The sequence below is a fragment of the Sparus aurata genome, chromosome 12 (genome assembly GCF_900880675.1).
Source record: "Sparus aurata chromosome 12, fSpaAur1.1, whole genome shotgun sequence".
Classification (NCBI taxonomy): Eukaryota; Metazoa; Chordata; class Actinopteri; order Spariformes; family Sparidae; genus Sparus; species Sparus aurata.
Window position 1 is genome coordinate 28,403,476 of NC_044198.1, and position 25,654 is coordinate 28,429,129.

Below are 25,654 nucleotides of genomic sequence, written 5' to 3' on the forward strand. Positions count from 1 at the left end.
GTACTCCACCGCAGAGTGTCACTCATGTAATACCGGGAGGTTCTGATGTGGAACTTCAAAATTAAAGCCCTCTGAAATTTGAAATATTTTCAACATTTCCCTCAAATTCAGATTGATATTGGAGGGAAACTGCCTGATTCTACAGAATTATTCCACTTCAGATTAATAGTACTCCTCCCTAGTGTCACTCATGTAATACCAGGTCGTTTTGATGTGTAATTTCTAACTTAAAGCCCTCTGAAATTTGAAATATTTTCAATACATCCCTTTGAATTTAGATTGATATTTCAAGGAAACTGTCTGTTTCCACGGACTAATTTCACTTCAGATTGATAGTAATCCACCTCAGATTTGCACTCAGATAATTCTAGGAAGTGCTGATGTGGAATTTCAAAATTAAAACCCTCTAAAATGTAATTATAAAAAATATTTACATATAAATTTAGATTTAAATAAAGCCCCCTGAAATGTAATTAAAAAAGATTTAAATGGATATTAAAAGGAAACTACCTGTTTCCACAGACTAATTTCAGTTCAGAGTTACAGTTCTCCACCTGACAGTGTCACCCATGTAAAACCAGGAAGTTCTGATGTGGACTATCATTCTGAATAAAAATTTGTCTGTGGAAACAGGTAGTTTCCTTCTAATAATCTGAATTCATATGGAAATATTGACTCTTTTTTTTTACTTTCAAGAGGGCTTTTATTTTGGAATTCTACATCAGAACTTCTTGATATTATCTGAGTGACTCTCTGAGGTGGAGTACTATCAATCTGAACTGAAATTAGTCTGTGGAAACAGGCAGTTTCCCACCAATATCAATCTGAATTTGAGGGAAATATTGAAAATATTTGACTGTTAAGTGGGTTTTTAATTTGAATTAATTGTTCTTATTTTTATAATGGACTAATGATTAACATAATTAAAATGCCATGGCCTCCATCTTCTAAGGCTTCAATTTGATCAGAATTAGGATTAATTCAATTGGTAAAATGAATTAAGTAAATAATCGATGGATAAATTCCTTAAATGCTCAATTAATTAAAGTCTGTGTAAAGCGGCAAAAAAATTGTGTTATGAGTTTGTCACACCAAAGAAACATGTATCATTGACCACTGAGCCAAATTTGAAAGATCAAAAAAATTGTTAAGTATATAAAATTAGGTCTCTAAATCATGGAAAAACAAGCACTTCTTTCTGCTGTGAAACGCTGGGGGCGTGTCAGTTAGAGGCGCTGGAACCACGCCCATGCGGCGGGGGCTACACGTCATGTTAATGACGTCGGTGTCTCCCCAGGTGTTCCCCAGGTGTTCCCCTTGTCTATCTAAACCCGCGGACAGTTTATAATCATATAGATGCTGTTATAACGTGTATTGATTGAGATCCTGACCCACTAAACATCCTGGAAAGTGACGGAGTGAAGTTTTTCGCGCTAAATTACATAATTATACATAATCACCATCAGTAAACAGGACGCTGTCTGACTCTGTCACTCGCGGGGACGGAGGCTGTTTTCTGGGGGACAGTTTCCTTAAGTCTCGGTCAGGAGGGCTGGCGGTCGTGGTGATTTATTTTCGTCAAACACTCGGTGAGTTAAACACTCTTGTGACAAGCGTGACAGACGCTGTTTTGTGAGAAGAAATGTGAGGAAGAGTCGGGAGGACAGGGAGGGGACGGACAGGAGGACAGACGCTTCTCCACATACAGCTGTGGGATTTGTTTTCCTCATATAAGTTGCTAAAGACAGCTACAGTTACTACGTTACTTTTGTTCGGTCATGTAACGTTGCTTTGTGGTACATTTCTCAGTATTTAGTTGAGTGAAGGACCTGTGCAGTTATCGGACTGTCAGACCGACACGCCCTCGCTCCGCGCCTCCGGATTATCCGTTCACACTGGGACGGCTCACCAATAATGCGGCCCTGATACTACCGCCACATACCGCCGGTGGGACCCGCCGTCAGCAGGACGGAGAGGGTCGGCTGCGGCGCGGCCACATCATGCCGGTGGGACCCGCCGTCAGCGGGACGGAGAGGGTCGGCTGCGGCGCGGCCACATCATGCCGGTGGGACCCCACATCATGCCGGTGGGACCCGCCGTCAGCAGGACGGAGAGTGTCAGCGGCGGTCAGCAGCGGTCACATCTCCTCGTTGGCGGAGGAGAGGATGCAAGCCGGGGACGGAGTTGACCAGCGTCAATGGACTCCATCGTTTCCTTACGTTTCATCCGAAGGAAACTTAAATAAGCTAACAGCGCAGTCACCCTGCACACTGTGGCATCCAGGAAAGATGCAGAGCGATGTGGAGGAGACATGGCTGGTTAGCTGACTGGTTGGCTGGTTAGCTAGCTGCAAACTATTGTAAGCAATGCAATCCGAAACTGGAGAGTGAGTGGGAGAACCGCTGAAGCCGATGCGCTGAACGTATTTATACCACTTCCGCAGCAGGGCGGGGTTTATGCAAATCATATGGCCGCGTTACCTAACGCGGCCATGATTTGCATGATTTCTGACCCGCCCATTAAATCCTGAACACAGAAATGTTGAAAAACTGTTTGTGAGCCTAGCTCCAAAATTAAATTCTACATGGCCGAATGGCTTTTACATGTTTTAAGTAAACACATTTATGACCCGTTTAATGTGTTTAGAAGAAAATGGCTGATTTTGGTTTACACGGACTTTAATTAACTAATCGACTGAATGAATGAATTCATGTGAACTTGCAAATTGTGTTCATATTTAACATTTATATTTATATTTAACATTTAGATTTAAATGTAAACATTTAGATTTGTATTTATATTTAAACACTTATATTTATATTTAAAATGTAACATTTAGCTCTACATTTTTTATTTATATTTAACACTGACATTATATTTTTACAAGCGAAGTAAATATTACAAAGTTCACAAATAGTGCTGTAAATCTGGTCAAAAGTAACAAAGAAATTCACATCTGTTTTTTTAATGGGGTTTGTTGCTAAATGCGGGGAAAAGTTGCTGTTTCTTGGAGAGGCACCCATTTGCAGTCAAGATGGCCGACAAGGGCGCCGCCATATATCCAATCCATACCGGAAGTCCCAACCGGAAGTTGGTTGATCACCAAATAAAACCAAAATAAAAGCCGCCATTTATTCAATCCATACCGGAAGTCTCACACGGAAGTTAGTTAATCACCAAAATAAAAGCCCAAACAATCTCTTTAGACATGCCTATTTTTTTAAAATTGCATTTCCTATAGAGCTTGGCAACTTGCCGCAGTGTCGGGCGCCATCCTCGTTGCAAGACGCCAGAGCAAGAGCGAGAGAGAGAGAGCTCTCGATAATCATATCTAACTAACGAGGAAAGAATGAATGTATGTCTTCATTACTGCAGGGATCGAAATTAGCACCCACCATCCGCCATATGCAGGGGAATTTGTGTGCTGGCGCCTGGTGGGTGAATTGAATCAGTTTACCAGTAACTGTGACGGATTCATTCCAGTCAGATCTGATCCAATTAATCTTCATGATCTATATCTTGGTTAAGGCATAACAGTGCGCTTTACACGACCCAAGAGTTAGATCCGGTCAAATTATGTTTCTGATTCGACCAAAGTGTCAGCTGGACTTCAGGGGGCCGGAAATCAACAACTACTTGAACGGCCGTAAGCGGTCATTTGGACTGCTAGATATTAAACGAAATTACACCAAAATGTACATTTTAACAAGTTTAATTATACATTTATTAATAACATAGTAAACCGTTATTTTTGCATATTTACACAAGAATTTAATAGAGAAAAGTTAGAACAATTAAAAGTTACTTATTTGATTATGAATGATTTTATAATAATATATAAGTTAAAAAATATATAATAATAGAAAAAGCTGGAAACGAGCTGATCTCAAACAAAGAAAGAGCTCTTGTGATCACTGGTCACAGTCTGCAGATTACCTCCACTCTCCTCACACAGTCACCACACACGGGCTTGTGACATTTCAAGTGTCCGATGTTTGGTTCCGTTTGCAGCTCTTTCGGACCGGCACTGCCTTCGTGTCCGTGTCTGCTGCTGCTGCAGTGGTTGCTTCCGCTGCTGCCCACCTTGTGCCGACTGCCGTGGCCGCTTTCCCCTCCATGTATTCTGCCCTCAGCTCCTCTCTCAGCTGCTGCAGGACTTTCCTCCGGGCTCTCCTGCTGCTGGTGCTCCTTGTATAAGATGCAGGCATTGATCCCAGCCAGGTCGAGGATGTTATCGAAGACCGACACTGGCTATCTTTCCGCCTTTGACGGAGTACTCCCTCGCATCTGGTCCGGGACGTCCACGCCGTACTTGGTGTTGTTGTAGTACATCACAGACTCTGGTGTGCCTTCGCCCCACTGAAGGTGCCCACACCCGTGCAGGTGCTCAGGATGCAGACATTCTTCCTTGGCTGGTACACAGTCAGAGTCGCATCATTTCAGCACTTCGTGTTGTGAGCAGTTCCGCTCGCTGTTTCATGGAGGGAGGAACTCCCGTTGTTGTTTGCCCATGGTGCCAAACAAGCTATTTAATACAACTATATAGGCCTAATTAGTAAATTCACAAAGTGGAGCCACAACTGGAGACCGCTAACACAGTTAGAGACAAGAGAGACAATGAAAGCAGCAAACCACACGAAAAATGAAACAATTAAACCCCACGAAGTGATGTGCGGTCAGTTTGACCGCTTATGGCCGAAATAGGTTAATCATATTTTGTGTAATTTATATAAAAACTATTCAAAGTTAAATACAGACACTTCTAGAAAAAGTCATGTAACAGCAGTATTGCATTTTTTCATTCAATGTTAGAAGTGTTAAGTGTTGTATTTTCTCTGTAAGTGTCGATGTTTTCGTCAATTCCTGATATATACAATTAATGAAAATAAATTAAATGTTAAATAAACTTTATTTAACATGGTAGATCCCTTTGTATTGGAACATTGAGATTAATGGGTAATGGTGGTAAGGACTTGGTGTTTAATAGCTGAACAGTGGTAGTTGGCCCATATCATTTCCTGTTATAGACTGACACCGGCCCCCCACCACAGAAAGGAAAGTTGATGTGGCCCCCACCGAAAAAAGTTTGGGGACCCCTGCTGTAAATCATTGGTGGTGATATAGTGCAAGGACTGTATTGCCCAGATATTATACAGGATCTTGTTTGCAGGAAGCTGGCATGCTCTCCCCGTCTTTCCTGTATATGGCCGAGCCTGTTTACCAGAGGATGCTTTCATTAAGCAGTACAGACTACTCACACATTGTTTGCTCAAAAGCATAATAAAGAAACTAAGCTAAAAGACATCAGTCCAGCTTGTCGTTTCCTCACCCACCAGGGATCTTCAAGGATGAGGGGGGCATCATGAGCAACACAGTGGCCACAGACAAGTGTGATGCAACAGAATGGGGAGTTCCTGGTTCTGGAGATGTGTTCATTTTTATGTGCAATATTAAATTACAGTGTTGGCCTTATTTTTCAGTTCTAGCGTGAATATGTGTGAGCAGCCCCCCACATACACATATATACTCACACACACACAAACATTGTATTTGTGTTTAATAACCGTAATATTAATATTTACAATCAATATTAATTGTAAATTAATGAAACAGTAACATAAATTAACATTTACCATGTACTAATTTGATAGTAAGTATGACATTTGTTGTGACCTTTTATCAATTCTCTATTTAATTTGAGAATTCAGTTTATTTATTCTTAGTTATTCTTCAGTCCTATAGTTTGTTTGTGTGTGTGTGTGTGTGTGTGTGTGTGTGTGTGTGCCCCCTACCACCACTGCACAAACATAATATTCACATTTATTTCATAATGTGGATATTGAAGCTAAATCTATGAAATGTTAACATTATAAGTTAGTGATAGGCTTCTAACTAACTTCTGAGTAAAGTCGTGGCGAGACAATTAACTAATCAATTACACCGTTAAGATAAACATGTAAATGCACAAAATGCATAGAATTATGTTATGTGTTAACCATACAGTCTATGGTTAAACGTACGTGTTTTTTAAGCTTTTATTTTGGTGATTAACTAACTTCCGCTTGGGACTTCCGGTATGGATTGGATATATGGCGGCGCCCTTGTCGGCCATCTTGACTGCAGATGGGTACTCTTGGGGGGTTTATTTTAGCATGCTCAACTTTACAATTGGTGCCCCATACAGAATAGCATAATGTAAGAGAGGTTCAGAGAGAACCAATATATACAGTTGAAACCAGAAGTTTACATACACTATATAAAAAGACACATATGCTTTTTTTTCTCACTGTCTGACATGAAATCAGACAATCACTTTTCCTGTTTTAGGTCCATTAGGATTACCAAAATTATTTCTATTTGCAAAATGCCAGAATAATGAGAGAAGGATTTTTTTTAGACAATTTTTTATTACTTTCTTCAAAGTCAGAAGTTTACATACATTTCATTAGTAGTTGGTACCATTGCCTTTAAACTGTATGACTTGGGTCAAACGTTCTGGATATCTTTCCACAAGCTTCTCACAATAGTTGGCAGGAATTTTGGCCCATTCCTCCTGACAGAACTGGTGTAACTGAGCCAAGTTTGTAGGCCGCCTTGCTCGCACATGCCTTTTCAGCTCTGCCCATACATTTTCAATAGGATTGAGATCAGGGCTTTGTGATGGCCACTGCAAAACATTGACTTTGTTATCCTTAAGCCACTTTGTAACCAGTTTGGCAGTATGCTTCGGGTCATTGTCCATTTGGAAGACCCATTTGCGCCCAAGCTTTAACTTCCTGGCTGATGTCTTGAGATGTTGCTTCAGTATTTCCACATAATGTTCTTTCCTCATGATGCCATCTATTTTGTGAAGTGCACCAGTCCCTCCTGCAGCAAAACAACCCCACAACATGATGCTGCCACCCCCGTATTTCACAGTTGGGATGGTGTTCTCAGGCTTGCAAGCTTCCCCCTTTTTCCTCCAAACGTAATGATGGTCATTATGGCCAAACAGTTCGATTTTAGTTTCGTCAGACCACAGGACATGTCTCCAAAAATTAAGGTCTTTGTCACTGTGTGCATTTGCAAACTGTAATCTGGCTTTTTTATGTTTCTTTTGGAGTAATGGCTTCTTCCTGGCAGAGTGGCCTTTCAGCCCATGTCGGTACAGTACTCGTTTCACTGTGGATAATGACACACTCTTACCAGCTTCAGCCAGCATCTTCACAAGGTCTTTTGCTTTTGTTCTTGGGTTGATATGCACATTTCTGACCAAAGCATGTTCATCTCTGGGACACAGAACCCGTCTCCTTCCTGAGTTGTATGATGGCTGGACATTCCCATGGTGTTTATACTTGCATATAATTGTTTGAACAGATGAACGTGGCACCTTCAGGCATCTGGAAATTGCACCCAAGGATGAACCAGACTTGTGCAAGTCCACAATTCTCTTCCTGATATCTTGGTTGATTTCTTTTGACTTTCCCATGATGTTACACAAAGAAGCAGTGTGTTTCAGGTGTGCCTTAAAATCCACAGGTGTGTCTCTAATTAACTCAAATGTTGTCAATAAACAGTAAAATCAGAATCTTCCAAAGACATGACATCATCATCTGGGCTTTCCCAAATTGTTTAAAGGCATAGAAATCTTACTGTATGTAAACTTCTGACTTTGAAGAAAGTAATAAAAAATTGTCTAAAAAAAATCCTTCTCTCATTATTCTGGCATTTTGCAAATAGAAATAATTTTGGTAATCCTAATGGACCTAAAACAGGAAAAGTGATTGTCTGATTTCATGTCAGACAGTGAGAAAAAAAAGCATATGTGTCTTTTTATATAGTGTATGTAAACTTCTGGTTTCAACTGTACGTGAATGGTGTCATTATGTTTTACATTTAAAACTAAATTCTCTATATATGTGCATGTACTGTATACTTGTTTTACTCTGTGTTAGGCTCACTCACACATGCCTACAAATTGTAAGATATTGAGACATTTAGAATGAAGTCATTTCACTGACTTGCTGACAGGAAACATTCAATTATATCCAAAAACTAGACAAGAGGTCCTCATCTCCCTCCAAAACAAAATGTTAGATTTTAAAATACTGAGGTGTGGATGTCTCTCACCTCCCAGTACCCGGTGTATAACAGGAAGTTTTAAACATTAACCTAAATTGAAGTTGTTATCGGTGTAGAGTCCTGCCCATTCAGAAGAGAAAGTCTGTGTCAGATGAGCTGCGCTTAAGCGTGAAGTTGCACCGGAGTGTTTGCCGGATGAGACGATCTCACCTGGTGAGTAGACAGAACTGAAATATAAATTCAAACAATCAAAGGTGTGAAACTGTCAGAAACACAAAATTCTCAAATTGATGATGAGAAGTGTTTGTTTCTAATCCTTAAATGTTTGTCGATTATTCAGGACCTGTGATCAGCCAGGCTAGAACCACTGCTTGTATTTAGTGATCACATTAATGATGCTGAAAATTATGCAAACCTTCTTCAAACAGACAGCCTGACAACCTGAGATACTTGCAAAGGCCACATCAGGTGAGTAGGACACAGAATGGAAATGTAAAATATTGTTGAAATCTGTAAAAAATCAATTCCACAGGTTAAAAGTAAACTGATACTGAGAATATATTGGTGCCTTTTATATCAAAGTCCATAGTTCAGAGTCAAGGTAACAATAAATCAAATGATAGCAGCTATGTGATCAACATTATGATAGCTGTTTTGTACCTCCACTGATATCACAGTTACTTATTTACAGTAACAAACCATAAACTGTTGTCAATAAAAAAACAAGCTGCATCGATACAATGATTTATAGATTTATGGATGATATATGTTTATTTTCTATTGTCATTACACATTTAAATGAGATGAGCTTTGTGTTATGTGTTGGGAGGTTTACTAATGGAACATGAGGAAGCATCAGACGAGATAATATTATAATGACAATTTAACATTATATTATTCTTTCTGTTCATAAACCCTCAGAGTGAGATTATGGAAAACTTGCGCTCTGCTCCATCTGGTAAGTCTTCATTTGTTTAATGGAATACACACTACAGATATACAGAGATATCTACTATCTACTATATCTACTACAGAGATACAGATTCAAGTACAACTAATAGGCGGAGTAGACACTAATTATACCAGTTTGTTAAGATTAGTTAACAAACTATCACTGTAATGAGGAGGCTCAATGCAAATTATATGTGGATGACTGAATGAAGGAATGAATATCTATATATTCTGTGTGCCTACAGAGCGACCTGTGCCACCCAGCAGCAGCGGCCAGCGCAGGATTGAACAGCCACCACATTCCAGTAAGTTAAACTCAGCTGTGTCAGAAATATGAATATATATACACATATATATTTATATTGAGGCACCTAAGACCCTGTGGCCACAGGACACAGCTGCAGCTTCAACAATGGAAGCTTTGAACATTGCACATTCAGGTTCAGGATATCCCCAGCCTCCACAGGGATGCTAAAGAAGCTCCTTCGGAGGTGGGAGTTAAAGGCTTCTCAGACAGGGGCCTCCCCCAGACGTTCCCAACTTACCCTCACTACTCGTTTGGGCTTACCAGGTCTGTCCAGGGGTTTCCCCTGCCAACAAACCCTACTCGCCACCAGGTGGTGATCAGTTGACAGCTCTACCCCTCTCTTCACCCGAGTGTCTAAAATACATGGCCTCAAATCAGATGATACGATCACAAAATCTATCATTGACTTTTGGCCTAGGGTGCTCTGGTACTACTTACACTTATTAGCATCCTTGTGTTCATTATAGACAGACTGTGACTAGCACAGAAGTCTAAAAATAGAACATGACTTAGGTTCAAATCGGGGAGACTGTTCCTCCCAATCACGCCCCTCCAGGTATCTCTATCCTTGCCGACTTGGCGTTGAAGTCTCCCAGTAAGACTGGAGCCCAATGCAGGGCTCCAGCCAGGACTTCCAAGAAGGCTGCATACTCCGAACTGCTGTTCGGTGCATATTCACAAACAACAGTCAGAGATTTCCCCCCAGCCCTTAAGTGTAGGGAAGCGACCCTCTCGTCCACCGAGGTAAACTCCAACACAGCGGCGCTCAGCCGGGGACTTGTGAGTATCCCCACACCCACCTGGCGCCTCACACCTTTGGCAACTTCAGAGAAGAATAGTGTCCAGCCCCTATCCAGAAGTTTGGATCCAGAGCCAATGCTGTGCATGGAGGCAAGCCCCACCAGATCCAACTGGTAATGCTTAACCTCCCACACCAGCTCCAGCTCCTTCCCCCCAGAGAGGGGACGTTCTACGTCCCCAGAGTAAGCCTCTGTTACCCAGGTCTGGGTCGCCGAGGCCCATCACCACCACTGCCACCTAGCGCACCCGACCCCAGTGGTTTCTCCTGCAGATGGTGGGTGCACGGGATGGGGGAGGAAGAAGTGCCCCATTGCTTGTTCGGGCTGTGCCCGGCCAGGTCCCGTGGCAGACCCGGCCACCAAGCACTTGTTCACAGGTCCTCCGTCTGGGCCTCGCTCCAGACGTGGGCCCTGGGCTTCCTCCAGGCAGGGTCTCTTGCCTCACACCTCTGTCTTCCATGGGGTCTTTGTGAACAATACTTAGTTTGGCCCCTCACCTGAGACCAATTTGCCTTGGGAGACCCTACCGGGAGCACACAGCTCCTGACAACCTAGCTTCCAGGTTCATTGGGACACGAAAACCTCTCCACCACGATAAGGTGATGGTTCCTGGAGAGGTGACTGAAGAAGGAGTCCTTTAGGGACATTTAGTGCCAGGGGACTCCTGAGGCAGTTTTGGGGTACCGACGGGCCCGACGGTCAGCAGCCGCAGCTGTGGCAGAGGCAAAGCAGCGGGTGTGGGAGGAGTTCGGCAAGGCAAGAATGGGACCTTGTTGACTTCAACTGAGAAGGTCATAGGACGGTGGAAGGAGTACTTTGGTGACCTCCTGAATCCCACTCAGTCACCCTCTGTAGCGAAGACAGAGCTGGAGGATGACAGCGTATCATCGCCGATTTCCCTGGGTGAGGTCACTGCGGTAGTGGGAGGTGCTGCGGGAGTATGGGGTGAGGGGGTCCCTTCTCAGGGCCATCCAATCCCTATATGCTCAAAGCATTAGCTGTGTGCGGGTACTCGGAAGTAAGTCAGATTTATTCCAAGTGGGTGTTGGCCTCCGCCAGGGCTGTGCCTAGTCCCCAATCCTGTTTGTGATATACATGGACAGGATTCCAAGGTGCAGTTGTGGTGTGGAGGGGTTACAGGTTGGTGACCTGAAGATCGCATCACTGCTTTTTGCAGATGATGTGGTCTTGATGGCACCATCGGCTTTAGATCTACAACGCTCACTAGATCGGTTCGCAGCTGAGTGAGAAGCGGCAGGGATGAGAATCAGCAACCTTTAAATCTGAGGCCATGGTTCTCAGTAGGAAACCGGTGGATTGCCTACTCCGGGTGCGGAATGAGTCCTTGCCGCAAGTGAAGGAGTTTAAGTACCTTCACGAGTGAGGGGATGATGGGGCGTGAGATTGACTGGAAAGTCGGAGCAGCGGGTGTAGTGTTGCATGTGCTTCACTGCACGGTTGTAACAAAAAGGGAGCTGAGCTGGAACACAAAGCTCTCGATCTACCGGTCAATCTTCGTCCCTACCCTCACCTATGGTCATGAGCGATGGGTCATGACCGAAAGAACGAGATCGCGGGTACAAGCAGCCGAAATGGGTTTTCTCCGCAGGGTGGCTGGGGTCTCCCTTAGAGATAGGGTGAGAAGCTCGGCCATCCGGGAGGGACTCAGAGTAGAGCTGCTGCTCCTCTGCATGGAAAGGAGCCAGTTGAGGTGGTTCGGGCATATGATAAGGATGCCACCAGGTCGCCTTCCTGGGGAGGTGTTCCTGGCACGTCCAACTGGGAGGAGACCTAGGGGTAGACCCAGGACCAGGTGGAGGAATTACATCTCCTCTCTGGCCTGGGAGCGCCTGGGGATTCCCCAGTCAGAGTAAGCTGATGTGGCTGGGGAAAGGGAAGTCTGGGACTCGCTGCTGAAGCTGCTGCCCCCGTGACCCGACTCTGGATAAGCAGTTGACAATGGATGAATGGATGGATATGTATTTACATAAAGAGAGATAGAGTTACAATGTTTTGCGCTGGTGCATGAAAAATGTATTTGGTCTACTATTTATTTGTTCTTCTCTTTGACTTGGTTCAGAGTAAATAGTGATTTTATCGGTCTATTAAGGCTCTGAAAATGTTAATACTGGTTAACATATACATGGGCATAATTGTTACAGATTGTGAACATGTGAACATGTGAACAAAAGATAAATGAATATCTACATTTCCTGTATTCCTACAGCAGCAGCAGGGCAATCTACACCACACCACACCACCAGAAAATTAAGCATCAGCAGGAGGTTCTTCAGCAGCAAGGACTGTATCAGCAGCAGGAGCAGCAGGGACAGCAGCAGCAGCAAGGACAGCAGGAGCAGCAAGGACAGCAGCAGCAGCAGGGACTTCAGCAGCAGCAGGGACTTCAGCAGCAGCTGGGACATCAGCAGCAGCAGGGACTTCAGCAGCAGCAGGGACATCAGCAGAAGCTGCAGGGACATCAGGAGCAGCAGGGACTTAAGCAGCAGTAGGGACATCAGGAGCAGCAGGGACATCAGCAGCAGCAGGGACATCAGCAGCAGCAGGGACATCAGCAGCAGCTGCAGGGACATCAGCAGCAGCAGCAGGGACATCAGGAGTAGCAGGGACATCAGCAGCAGCAGGGACTTCAGCAGCAGCAGGGACATCAGCAGCAGCAGGGACATCAGCAGCAACAGGGACATCAGCAGCAACAGGGACATCAGCAGAAGCTGCAGAGACATCAGCAGCAGCAGGGACTTAAGCAGCAGTAGGGACATCAGGAGCAGCAGGGACATCAGCAGCAGCAGGGACTTCAGCAGCAGCTGCAGGGACATCAACAACAGCTGGGACATTAGGAGTAGCAGGGACATCAGCAGCAGCAGGGACTTCAGCAGCAGCAGGGACTTCAGCAGCAGCAGGGACATCAGCAGCAGGGACATCAGGAGCAGCAGGGACATCAGCAGCAGCAGGGGCAGCAGCAGGGACATCAGCGGAAGCAGCAGGGACATCAGCAGCAGCAGGGACATCAGCAGCAGGGACATCAGGAGCAGCAGGGACATCAGCAGCAGCAGGGGCAGCAGCAGGGACATCAGCGGAAGCAGCAGGGACATCAGCAGCAGCAGGGACATCAGCAGAAGCAGCAGGGACTTCAGCAGCAGCAGGGACATCAGAAGCAGCAGCAGCAGCAGCAGGGACATCAGCAGCAGGGACATCAGGAGCAGCAGGGATATCAGCAGCAGCAGGGGCAGCAGCAGGGACATCAGCGGAAGCAGCAGGGACATCAGCAGCAGCAGGGACATCAGCAGAAGCAGCAGCAGCAGCAGCAGCAGCAGGGACTTCATTAACAGGGACATCAGCAGAAGCAGCAGCAGCAGCAGCAGCAGGTACTACAGCAGCAGCAGGGACAGCCGCAGAACCAGGTACTCCAGCAGCAGGGACATCAGCAGCAGCCGACAACCAACTGGTAAGTTAAAATAAAGTACATGAGTATTATTCTCATTCAGCTGGGACCAGTCACATCATATTTCATTTTTACTTGCAAGCTCATTGGTGAATTTGCGAGTGTCAAGCTGATAATGAACCCCAGAAACACCTCAGAGACACTGAAAGTTGTCTTGATTTGTGTTTAGTCAGGAACTTACACATGCTCACTGTCTCTCTTAGTCACCTCTCTTCTGAAGAGGTAGTGAGGCTTAAAATATATTTCGTGTTTTTAAGGAGGCCTCCTGTCTAACTACCTCTCCAGAGTTCACACTGATGGGCTGTGAAAAGGTCAATCTGACCCTTTAGGTGTGTCGTAGATTCTGATGAATGGTCCCCAAATTAGAGGCTGACATTGCCGCTCAGTGTTCAGTAACTCTAATTTACCTGTCAGGAAGCGACCGGTGACTTGTCCAGGTGAACAGAACCTCTCGGCCAATAGGAGATGGAAAAGGCTGCAGCTCCACATGATGTTGAAATGACTCAATGATGTAGAGAACGAATAGATTGATGTTTGATTCATGCCAGTTGACATAAAGTTTTAGGGCGTTTTCACACCTGCCTTGTTTAGTTCGGTTGAATCGAATCCTGGAGCGTTTACCCCCTTGGTGCAGTTTGTTTGGAAAGGTGTGAACACATCAATCGCACTCGGGTGCGGACCAAAACAACCGGACAGAGACCTCGTTGAAGAGGTGGTCTCGGTCCGGTTCCAAACAAACTCTGGTACAGTTCGTTTGTGGTGAGAACATGATCCAACCTCGATCCAACCCAACTGCAGGAAGCATCAGTGCTTAACCCCGAATTTCCATGTGTGTCTGCTGCATTACGGCTCCGATCCGGTTTTGCTCCGCCGTCAGGCAATCCCCAACTGTTGCGGTTTGAGTCCGCCACGGCACAGTCACGATAATCACATGATCACTCGCTGCCGCAGTTATAAAAACAACAGAAGGAAGTGTTCCCGACCGAAGGATTAGTAGAAGAGCTGGTGTTTGTCTCTTTTTGAGATTTGTGTGCTGGTGTCAACACGGAGTGTTTTATTTTGAAAAGCAACCGGATGTCATATTGTTGTTTTGGTGCTTTACTTCCTGTCTGCTCGGTGCTAAATTTAGCTGAATTGCTGTGTATCCTCGCGATTCACACGTTTTGGTCTGCTTGTAAATAATGCCGTGTGAACACAAACCAAACTCGAGGCAACATGCAACATTGTAACAAGTTGGTCCCTGATTCGGACCAGAGCAAACGAACTATAGGTGTGAAAACGCCCTTAACTGCACACAGCACCAGAACTGATAATAATATTTCATAGCAGTGTGTCACTCAAACCACCTGTGTTGCCTCATAGTTTCATCTTCCACAAAATACTAGATGAATAAATCAAAAGACTTGCAGCTTTGTCCTGAAGACAACAAGCTGGTTATCGTCAGGAAGTACTTTTTTATTGAGTTACAGACATCACAGGTATGGAGGTGTGGCTTATAGATGTTTATGTAGACTCAAGTATAACTTGGTTCAGGCAGAGTAGATGATTATTGTATCATTCTATTAATGCTGTAATGAGAAGTTCCATCACTGACCACATGTGGATGAATGAATGAATATCTACAATTGTCTATGTCTCTACAGAACCAGATGTGCCAACTGTAAAGCGCAGCAGCAGCTTAGAATGGCTTCCACCTGACAGTAAGTTTCACTGAACAGTCAGAATTATTGCCATCTATATCAATACCTATAGGTGATACAATCCATAGTTAGGTACAGACTCTTTATTTTTAATTTGCAAGCTCAATGGTTAATTAGCAGATTTTAAAGTTAATAATGGATGACAGTAATCTTAAGTCCACCTTAAAGAAGGTGCAACATCCTTTCTGGTTGTTTTTCAAGTTTACTACAAACTGCAAATCTGCACTTGTCAAGTCTGTGTTTTCTTTTCAGTGTCTGAGCTGAGAGTGGTTCTGCTGGGGAACAGCTGGTCTCAGAGGTCTTCAGTGGGAAACTTCATACTGGGAGAGAACATGTTCGACCCTGAAATTGAACCACTCGATTATCGGAGAGTACGCTCAGCAGTGTTAAATGAGAAAAAAATAGTTCTCATAAACACTCCAGAACTGCTGTCTCGCCCCTCTAACGCAACCAGTCTGTGGAGATGTTTAATAGGGTGTACCACTGCATCTGAACCTGGACCTCATGTGTTCCTGCTGGTTCTTCAGCCTGAAGACTTCACAGAGGAACACTATATGAAGCTCAACATGTTCCTTCAACTCTTTAGTAATAGATCATTTCATCATTCACTGGTTCTGATATCAACACCCAGGGAGGAGAGTCCAGGTTTTATGGAAACATATCGTCAACATCCACTCTTAAAAAACATGATCAAAGACTGTCAGTACAGGTATTTGTGGCAGAAGAATCTTGAACTTCCAGAGCTGTTAACACGCTTGGGCCAAATTGTGAAAGAAAACAATGGAGAGCACAGTGAAAATTTACCAGCAGAGGAGTTGTCAGATTTACTTTTTTAATAAAATCCGTTCATCAGGTTCCTCACATTTTAAAAACACTTCAGAAAATCTTTGAAGTTGTTTGAGTGTAAATCTCAGATGACTGAAGTACTGAGATTAACTCAGACCTGCTGACACGTATTCAGGTTGTTGTTGTGGTTCATTTTGTTCAGAAGTGAATCATTTAAACCCTGTTTTGTGATGATTTAAACACCACTGACATTTTATTGAACTGCATTCAGTGGTGCAGGCAACAAGATTAAATCTTATATTGATCCAGTAGAGTCCAGTTTTCTAACTGAAAAAGATAAGCCAGGGTACTGTTATCAGTTTATTGCCTTATTTTACCTCAGTTGACTTGTTGTAGTTGATGACATCACCCTCGTACAGGAGATTGACTGCAGAGGTGGAAGAAGTAGAGCAGAAGTAACAATGCTGCACTGTAAAAATACCTGTATTACACCGCTAGAAAGACGATATACTCTACATGACATCTATTCTTTTTGTTGACTGATGCAAACTGAATATTGTTGGAATATTATTACTGATTAATCAATGCTTCAGATGTGTTTTAATGTTATGGCAGGTGTAGTCAGTGAAGTAAATCTGGAGACCGGCTCTTCACTGTAGAGGAAATACTCTGTTGTGTGAACAAGGTCAAACTGAGAATGAGGTTGATTTCTTGTTTGGCCGTCCTGTCAATGATGATATAAGGGATTTTTTACTAAAATGTATTTTTGTTGGATGAGTTTGAAAACCCTGAGCTGGGCTTCAGGAAGTCTTTGTCTCCTTTTCTATTTAGTATTTTTTTCAAGCAACAAAATGTTTTTTTTTAAAACTTTTAATATAATGTCAGTTTTGTAACTGCAACAACATTATGTCTATAAATGGAACCAAAATGAAATTGAAAAATGAAATAATGGACTTTTGTTATTCTTAATCATTGTTAATGGTTGAATCTATCGTACAGTATCATGTTTCCTAAACTGATCAGATGTTTAAAGGAGAACTTTGGTCGGTTTAAACATGCAGCTTCATTGCTCAAGCTACCCTTGACTTGCCAGTACCGAAGACGCGAACACATTTGGTCCAACCATTACAGAGCTCCGTGAACGGAGACTTAGCATTGAACGCTAACAGCATGGGGTCAGAACTTTACACTGTGTTTTAAGCGTCTTAACATGCTCCACATCTCACACCAAAAGTTATGCAACATCAGCAGACACCTTAGCACACAGCACTGTAGCGTGTATGACTCAAAATTAATAAAAAAGTAGTTAAAACAGTGTGTTTGTGCAAGCAGCTACTTACCTGTTTGTTGACATCCGTGTCTTCCGGTAGCTAGACCAAACTAGTCAATCCGTCGAGCGTGCGCTTACACCCTCACTGGCGGAGACGGAAACGTATTCCAGCATTTTCGTGTTTCTGTTCATAATGTACATGTCCATGTTACAGCCTGTCATGAGCCATGAGCCTTACAATAGCCTGTTAAGCCTGTTAAGTGCACACTCGGTGGATATACTAGTTTGGTCTAGCTACCGGAACACACGGATGTCAACAAACAGGTAAGTGGCTGCTTGCACAAACAGACTATTTTAACTACTTTTTTATTCATTTTGAGTCATACACGCTACAGTGCTGTGTGCTAAGGTGTCTGCTGATGTTGCATAACTTTTGGTGTGAGATGTGGAGCATGTTAAGACGCTTAAAACACCGTGTAAAGTTCTGACCCCATGCTGTTAGCGTTCAATGCTAAGTCTCTGTTCACGGAGCTCTGTAATGGCTGGACCAAATGTTTTCGCGTCTTCGGTACTGGCGAGTCAAGGGTAGCTTGAGCAATGAAGCTGCATGTTTAAATCGACCGAAGTTCTCCTTTAAGTTTGTAAAATCTTAACGTGAAAAGTAAATGTAGTGGGGTGGTAAAGAGTGTTTTGACTGAATATTCAATTAAATTGAAAACTTTATTGCAGATTCACACTCCATATAAAAGAGAAGACATTACATAAACTAAATTACATACACTCTCTCAATAAATATCATCAGTTTCAAATAATGTACATTAGTATCTTACAAAGAGGCAGCTGTACCAGTGTGACCACAGCTGTAACTGGTAGCATGTATTACTAAACCATATGTTTGATTAAGCCAGCAAAACAGCTACTGACTCATCCAGCAACCAACATTCCACTTGCATTATTCTCTCAACACCTCTTAAGTTATATTCTGATAGCATCATTGACCACGAGTGTTCAGCACACTGTTTTTACAGTGCAGATGTCACTTATCTGATGCAATCACTGATCCTCAATGGAGTTGTGTATTTTGGCGCCCCCCTCTGGCCCAGTTTAACAAACAACTTTTTACGGTTTAGACAATCAAAAGCTTTGGATGCATCGATGAAACACATGAGGACTGATGAGTTTCGGCCTCCAAACGTTCTGTGAAGCTCACAAACTGATGTCATATATCCAGCAGGATAATTTGTTAAACCTTTGACAGTATGCTGATTAAAGCTGTGGAACTACAATTATTCAGGCTGCATATTTTAGCAGCTTTATTGATGATAACTGGCACTAACAGGACAGTCAACATCTGGTAAAAAAAAAAATGAATCATTAAGTCAGTGAAGTACACAGCAGGGAGTGAGGCAACCCTGTGCGGACACTCCCACACTCTGTAAGGACACTCCCACACTCTAAAAGGACACTCTCAGACTCTATAAGGACACTCTCAGACTCTATAAGGACACTCTCAGACTCTATAAGGACACTCTCAGACTCTTTAAGGACACTCTCACACACTGTAAGAACACTCCCACACCATGTAAGGACACTCCCACACCATGTAAGGACACTCCCACATTATGTAAGGATACTCTCACACATAGTTTAAAAGCCTGCTGCTCCTCCAGTCAGAAGTGAAGAAGCCTCCAGGTTAGGAGGTGAAAAGTCCTCCTAACTAAAACCTAAAACCTAAAACCTATATGAAATAAAAATCTATAAGTAGGTCCAGACTCTATCATTTTGATTTGCAAGCTCAATGGTGAATTAGCAAGTTTTAAAGTTAATAATGGATGACAGTAATCTTAAGTCCACCTTAAAGAAGGTGTGACATCCTCACTGGTTTACTCCAAGCTGCAGGTCTGCACTTGTCAAGTCTGTGTTTTCTCTCCAGTGTCTGAGGTGAAGGTGGTTCTGCTGGGGAACAGCTGGTCTCAGAGGAGTTCAGTGGAACTGGGAGAGAACATGTTCGACCCTGAAAATGAACCATTTTAAAACCCCCCCAGAAATCTCTGAAGTTGGTGAGGTGTAAATCTCAGATGACTGAAGTACACATATTCAGCATGTTGTTGTGGATCATTTTGTTCAGAAGTGAATAATTCAAACTCTGTTTTGTGATGATTTAAACACCACTGCTGCTATTTTATTGAACCGTTATCAGTGGTACAGGCAACTAGATCAAATCTAATATTCAACAGTTTTCTAACTGAAGAAGATAAACCAGGGAACAGTTATCAGTTTACTGTCTTATTTTACCTCAATTGACTTGCTGCAGTTGATGACATCACTGATGTACAGGAGCTTAACTGCAGAGGTGGAAGAAGTAGAGTTGAAGTAGCAATACTGGACTGTAGCAATACCTGTACATACACCTCCAGAACAACGGTACTTACAGACATTTTTAATTGTTTCTACGTGAGAAAAAACATTTGCTTTAAAAGGTAAAAAACCTTCAAAAAACAGAATGCATGTCGAAGTAACTGAACCCCAAACTGCTCCTGATGATCAGCTGTTACCTTGCAGGGCAGCATCGACCATCAGTGTGTGAATGTGTGTGTGATGGGTGAATGAATGTGATGAGTGCTGTAAAGCACTTCCAACAGTTATAAGACTCAAAAAGTGCTGCAAGTTCATGTTACATCTATTCTTTTTGTTTAGTGATGCAAACTGAATATTGTTGTAATATTATGACTGATGAATTAATGCTTCAGCTGTGTTTTAATGTTATGGCAGGTGTAGAATGTGAAGTATATCTGCAGACTGACTCTCCACTGCAGGGGAGGAAACACTCTGTTGACAGTGTGCTGACTAAAGCTATGGAATAAGTCCAGTTGCTACAATACAGTGCTATTTACATTATAATGTTTAATGTATCTTGTTACAGTTCTAATACTCTCAGTGTGGTCGTCCACCACTCCTGAGTGAAAGCAGACTCCTGACTGTGTTTTATTGTTTAACTCATTCAACATTGAGAGCAAACACATGTTAAATATAAGTGTTTACTGATGAAGAGTCACATGTTCTGTTTCTGTCTGATTCTGACTGTAAGATTAGAGAGATGGTGGTTGTTTACAGTTTATATTGAGTTTAATCACAGTCACCTCGTTTCATGATGCGCTGCTGAAAGTGTCCAGCAGCCGGCGCTCTTACATTAACTACAGATCTGAGGTCAGTTAAAGAGCAACTTCCTGCAGAGCTGACTGTATTTAATGCTGTACATCATTTACTGATCTTTGATTAATTTGAAACATGTGACAAATGAAAGGATTTAAAGTGGGATGAATGTGAAATTGTATATTAATTCAATACTGTATAATAATGTAATACTGTATGATAATGTAATACTGTATGATAATGTCTGCTACCACAGTGTACATTTACCGTCTAACCCTCACGCCCTCTTCAGGTATTTTTGTGAATTTTTCACAACTATTTGTTTTGATTTGTTGATCATTTTGGTTGTGTTACAACTTGTAGCATTTTTGCTGGAACTTTTCTTTTTAGTCAAAATTTTTAAATACAGTGTATTTTTACATGTCTTTTATTTTGTTTTTATGCATTTTGCAGTCTCTAACCACCTTCATGGAAAAAATGTACACGTACAAAAAAATGCCATTAAATCACAATGCATGAAAAAAAAAATTCTGCTTTTTTTCCACTTTTACTTCAGACTTGCTTGAAACTACCAAACATTCAAACATTTTCAGGATTTTAACCATTTAAATGCCAATTTAATTATTTGAATTATTTCCTCCAAAAAAACCAAACAAACAAAAAAACACACACAAAAATGTAGTAATTTCCATCAAATAGTATCAGGCTGATGGGGCTTTGGTGGTGATTAGAGTCTTGGATATATCAAAGATTAGCAGCAACATGTATTTGATTGCATCAGTATTTGTTATGTAGTAACAGATTCTCCCTCTAAACACCTTCGTGGCCAAAAATGCCTCATTGACTTCAATGAAAACCACATTTTTTAATCTCACTGCCATTACAGTATAAAACTGTGCATTCTGTAATGTCAGCATGTCATTTTGAAGGAAACTAGTGATATTTAACATTTTTACTGTATTTCACCAGATTCAACCATTTTTACACTGTAAGCCGATGCATGAAATTCTTATATTTTTACCAGTTATATTATGGAGCTAGGTGACTACCAGGGTGTGTGTGTGTGTGTGTGTGTGTGTGTCTGTTTTTGTGCTTTTTGTGTTTTCCTGATTTGAACTTTGCTTGTTGTTGTACAGCTCATCTTTAGTTCTCAGTCCTGTTTCCCTCTGATGTGTTGCTGCATTTTGGTCTTCACCTTTTTGCCCAAACACAGCAGTTTGTCTATATTAATGTGTGGTTTCTGGGCTCTCTTCATCAAAAGGTGTCGGTGTGTAGTTTGATGATAAAATAATTCTGCGTAGGCAAGACTGGGTGGAATGATAGAGCAATCTTTATTGAAACAGATCTCAAGCCCGCGTCCGAATCAGAATCGGCCACATTCTGATATTATCAAATCTCTGGCAAAAGCAATGCCAAAATGCTTCGCCCTCTGCTCTATCAGAACTCCTATAAAGCCTTCGATCGTAGGAGATCTACCAAATGCCACCATTGCTTCTCTTCCTATGCAAGGGTTTTTAGAGTCCCTTTTCCAGTACACACCCACTTCTTCTAATTGGTCACTTTGGTAAATTATCCAATGGACTAAAAGCGGAGTTGACCTGTCTCCCTGATCATCTCCCATAGCTCATCTAACTTGGCTGCGGTCAACCGTAGGTCTTCTCCCCAAAATGAGCTTTCTGTCCTTCTACAGGAACATAAACGGCATCTCCCACCATTTGGCTTGGTGGCCAAACTCAGTTTAGTACTTTATGGCCTGTTAACCTTTAACACACTCCCAGCTGAAGAACAACTCCGGGACCCTTGGAGCTTTAAGCCTCACTCTGTCTACATTCCTTCACTCACAAAGGGAAAAAACAATTATCGTTAAATCTAATCTAGGTAAAATCAAAGATCAGAATGTGTTGCCATTCAGATACCTGAAACGCCACACTCAGACCTGCAGGTTCACTGCTGGAAGAAGCACTCAAATCTTTTACTAAAGCAGAAGTAGTGAAACCACATCACAGAAATACTGAGGTACAAGTCAAAATAAAAAAAAATCTAGATTTAAACAGAGTAACAGTACAGATGGATTATCAGAAAAATGCAAAATACTAACTGACAAGTAAAAGTCCTGCATTGAAAGTGTTGCTCATGTAGAAATATGCAGGTATTATTGTGGAAATGTACCTGAAAGTGTTAAAAGTAAAAGCACAGAGTGTCCCTGCAGATGGAGTGTCGTTCTGTCTGATGTCAGCAGATCACTGAGACTCAGTCTTTAATGTAAAAGCAGGGTTTGTGTTGTAAACTGCCTTAATGCACCAAACAAACTTTTCAGATGTTTTCTGTTGATTTCCTTTCGTTTTCTTATCACGTCGATTGTTTGCGTCACTGCAGACTTCAGCTGCGTTCAGACATGCTTGGAATTCACTCGTCTCTTCGTGGACTTGAAGGAAGCAGGTCATGACTGTGAAAATCCAGTTTTTTTATGGTGCGTTGACTCACATGAAACACCTGAGGAACACCCAGCGTTGTTTCTCAGCACCTGTAGGAAAAAGACAGTGACGCAACACCGTGTTACATAAACACACGCGATCCAATGTTCCTGTTCCTGTCTGAGAAGGAATGCCATATTACCATATATGGAATAGCCACGCCTGAACTTCATCGCAGATAAAACGTCTGTTGGAGACGAAACAGACACATGAAGAAGCAGAAGAAGAAGCAGAAGTAGAGCAGCATGCTGCAGTGGAGAGGACAGATGGATCACAGCAGGGAGTGTAACAGGGCAGTGTTGGTGTCGGTGGCTCAGTTTGATTATGGGGTGGATCTGAACAGGAGGCCCGGAGCCAAGAAGGACGTGAAGGAACTCCACCGCACCCTCAGCAGACTGGGCTTCAAGGTGGACATCCACAACGACCTGAGCGCAGACGAGATCTATGAGCTGTTTCACAAAGGTAACACACACAACACACACTCTGTTACTGTGTCTCTGTGTGTAGTGATGTGTTCACTGACTGATGGGAGCACAGACTTGTTGTATATATATGATATAATAATAAGTGTGCTCTTGTGGATCTCTGGTAAAAGTTCAGAGGACAGACACACAGATATCAGACAGGCTGAAGGTGGATGTCCAATTTTATAGCTGATTAACTTTAATAGATAAAGTGGAGAACAAGACGTGATTATAGGTTATTATGCCATCCAGCTCTGATGGAGACGTGTGTGTGTGTGTGTGCTGCAGAGAGCCGGCGGCCTGTGAAGGACTGTTTTCTGGCCGTCCTGTCGTCTCACGGGGAGGAGGGCTGTGTGTTTGGAGCCGATGGGAAACCCGTCAGACTGTCGCGGATATTCTCGTATTTCGACAACGAATCGATGGAGAAAAAGGCCAAAGTGTTCCTGGTACAGGTGAGCAGCAGTAGGTGGAGGAGGAGGAGGAGGAGGTCACAAACACAGCACAGAGATGAAGGTCAGGTTCACATCAGGCTCAGTGCTTCACGGTTGTTGTTGTGTCTCTGCAGGCCTGTCGAGGACACGCTCTGGATCCTACTGTGGAGGTGGATTCAGCTGATGACAGCACAGAGAGCAGCTTCCTGCAGTATCTGTCACTTCCTGTAGATGCAACTGTGATGTACGCCACAGCACCAGGTGAGCACCTGTCCTGAACCTCTACAGAACCTGTAGACCATCAACACAGGCCAGTAAAACCCTCATCAACCCTAATCACGCTACAGAACCTCTTCAGGGACTTAAATGTCCTGAACTACACTTACAGCCTCCTAACTGACCACAGCAACCTGAAAGAGCCACAAGAACTTTATCAGTGACGACTAGAACCTCCTCAAGTACCTGTAGAACCTCCTCAAAGTCAAGCCAAGTCATAAGAACCTCATCAATACCCTCTAAAACTTACTAAATGACCCGTTGAACCTCCTTAATGACCTCAACACCCTGTTAAAGATTGATGGTTGATGGTTTGATCAGTGTGTTTGGTTCTGGATCTTCTCCTCTGTCTAACCCGTCTCCCCTCCGTCCTCTCCTCAGGTTACGCAGCCTTCATGCACCCCCACAATGGTTCCGTCTTCCTCCAGACTTTCTGCACTTTGTTACAGGAGGAAGGCTTTCGGAACCTGGAGCTGACCCGCCTGATGACCCGCCTCTCCCACAGGGTGGCCTACACCTTCCAGGCCAAAGGTCGCGTCCTGGGCGGGAAGAAAGAGATGCCGTGCCTCGTGACACGACTGACCAGAGAAGTGTTCCCGTTCGCCGAGCCGAAGAAAGACAGAGGGTCCGCCGGGCTCTCGGCCACATCACTGGTCCACAATGACAACACCCGGACACGGACTCACTCCATCAGCTAGACTGCAGCAGGCCAGAGGACGTGACTGCGTCTGAATGTATGAGGACGATAATTATCAGCAGGAAAGTAGATGGACAAGAGATTAGATCCAGAAAGTCTAAAGATGTCATCAAGGAAACAGCTGCTGAGATATTCTGCTGATGTTGTACAGAACTCTGGAGCCGGTCGGGTTCCGGCCACATGTCACCTGTCATGTATTTATTCATGTTTCTGTTTGTAAATAAAGAAGGATTTAATGTACAGAGTGTTTCAGCTTCCTTCTGTCTGCTCTCTGTGACGGAACAACACGTCCATCAGAACCACTGAACCCAGTCCAGTCCGGCCTCAATCAGTAGATGTTGATCAGCACCTCTGATCCAGATTAACACACTCCTGGCATCATGTCTGCCTGCTGGTGAGCAGGAGAGGAAGTCCAGTCAGTGAGTGAAGCAGATTCAGGTGAAATGTTTCAAAGATGTGAAGCTCTCAGTCTGTCCTGACATCATGAAGTCGCTGCAGGAAGTCACAGAACTTCATCAGAACTGAAAGTATTTAGCAGACCTGAGACTGGAAACATGACTGATACCACACCTGACTTCACACCTGCATTACATCATCACCTGGCTACGTGCAGACTGCAGGCAGACTGAAAGCAGATAATTACGACCGTCTGCTCTGTTATTTGTCAGTGATCAGACAGATTTAGAGACCAGACGACAGCAGCGTGTCTGCATGAGACGCCGTGGTACCGATGGTATCGATGGTATCGATGTAGGCGTCGGTCTCTATGTACTTGGTTTGTTTTCTTTCTCCCAAGGTGATGAGCTGCACCTGTCAGGCCGTGA

The 25,654-nt window shown here is 43.2% G+C and overlaps 1 protein-coding gene and 2 long non-coding RNA genes across 3 annotated transcripts; all 3 read left to right on the forward strand.

Annotated features, from left to right (window-relative positions):
* The first annotated feature begins 8,502 nt into the window (after positions 1–8,502).
* Positions 8,503–12,457, forward strand: LOC115592405 (uncharacterized). Its single transcript, XR_003986138.1, has 4 exons — positions 8,503–8,529; positions 8,983–9,019; positions 9,258–9,317; positions 12,347–12,457. It is a non-coding gene; the product is annotated as an uncharacterized LOC115592405 (long non-coding RNA).
* Positions 12,458–15,199: 2,742 nt separating this feature from the next.
* LOC115592401 (uncharacterized) lies at positions 15,200–19,725 on the forward strand. Its single transcript, XR_003986137.1, has 2 exons — positions 15,200–15,279; positions 19,269–19,725. It is a non-coding gene; the product is annotated as an uncharacterized LOC115592401 (long non-coding RNA).
* Positions 19,726–23,133: 3,408 nt separating this feature from the next.
* Positions 23,134–25,072, forward strand: LOC115593120 (caspase-3-like). Its single transcript, XM_030436495.1, has 4 exons — positions 23,134–23,424; positions 23,715–23,878; positions 23,992–24,118; positions 24,515–25,072. The coding sequence occupies exons 1-4, from the start codon at positions 23,208–23,210 to the stop codon at positions 24,829–24,831; spliced, it is 825 nt and encodes a 274-aa protein (XP_030292355.1). The 5' UTR covers positions 23,134–23,207; the 3' UTR covers positions 24,832–25,072.
* The last annotated feature ends 582 nt before the right edge of the window (positions 25,073–25,654 follow it).

Bases quoted from the DNA above. Each gene is read 5' to 3' on its own strand.
- LOC115593120 (XM_030436495.1), top strand. From the start codon at position 23,208: ATGCTGCAGTGGAGAGGACAGATGGATCACAGCAGGGAGTGTAACAGG. The intron at 23,879-23,991 runs GTGAGCAGCAGT...GTGTCTCTGCAG, and splicing joins CCAAAGTGTTCCTGGTACAG to GCCTGTCGAGGACACGCTCT. The intron at 24,119-24,514 runs GTGAGCACCTGT...TCCTCTCCTCAG, and splicing joins GATGTACGCCACAGCACCAG to GTTACGCAGCCTTCATGCAC.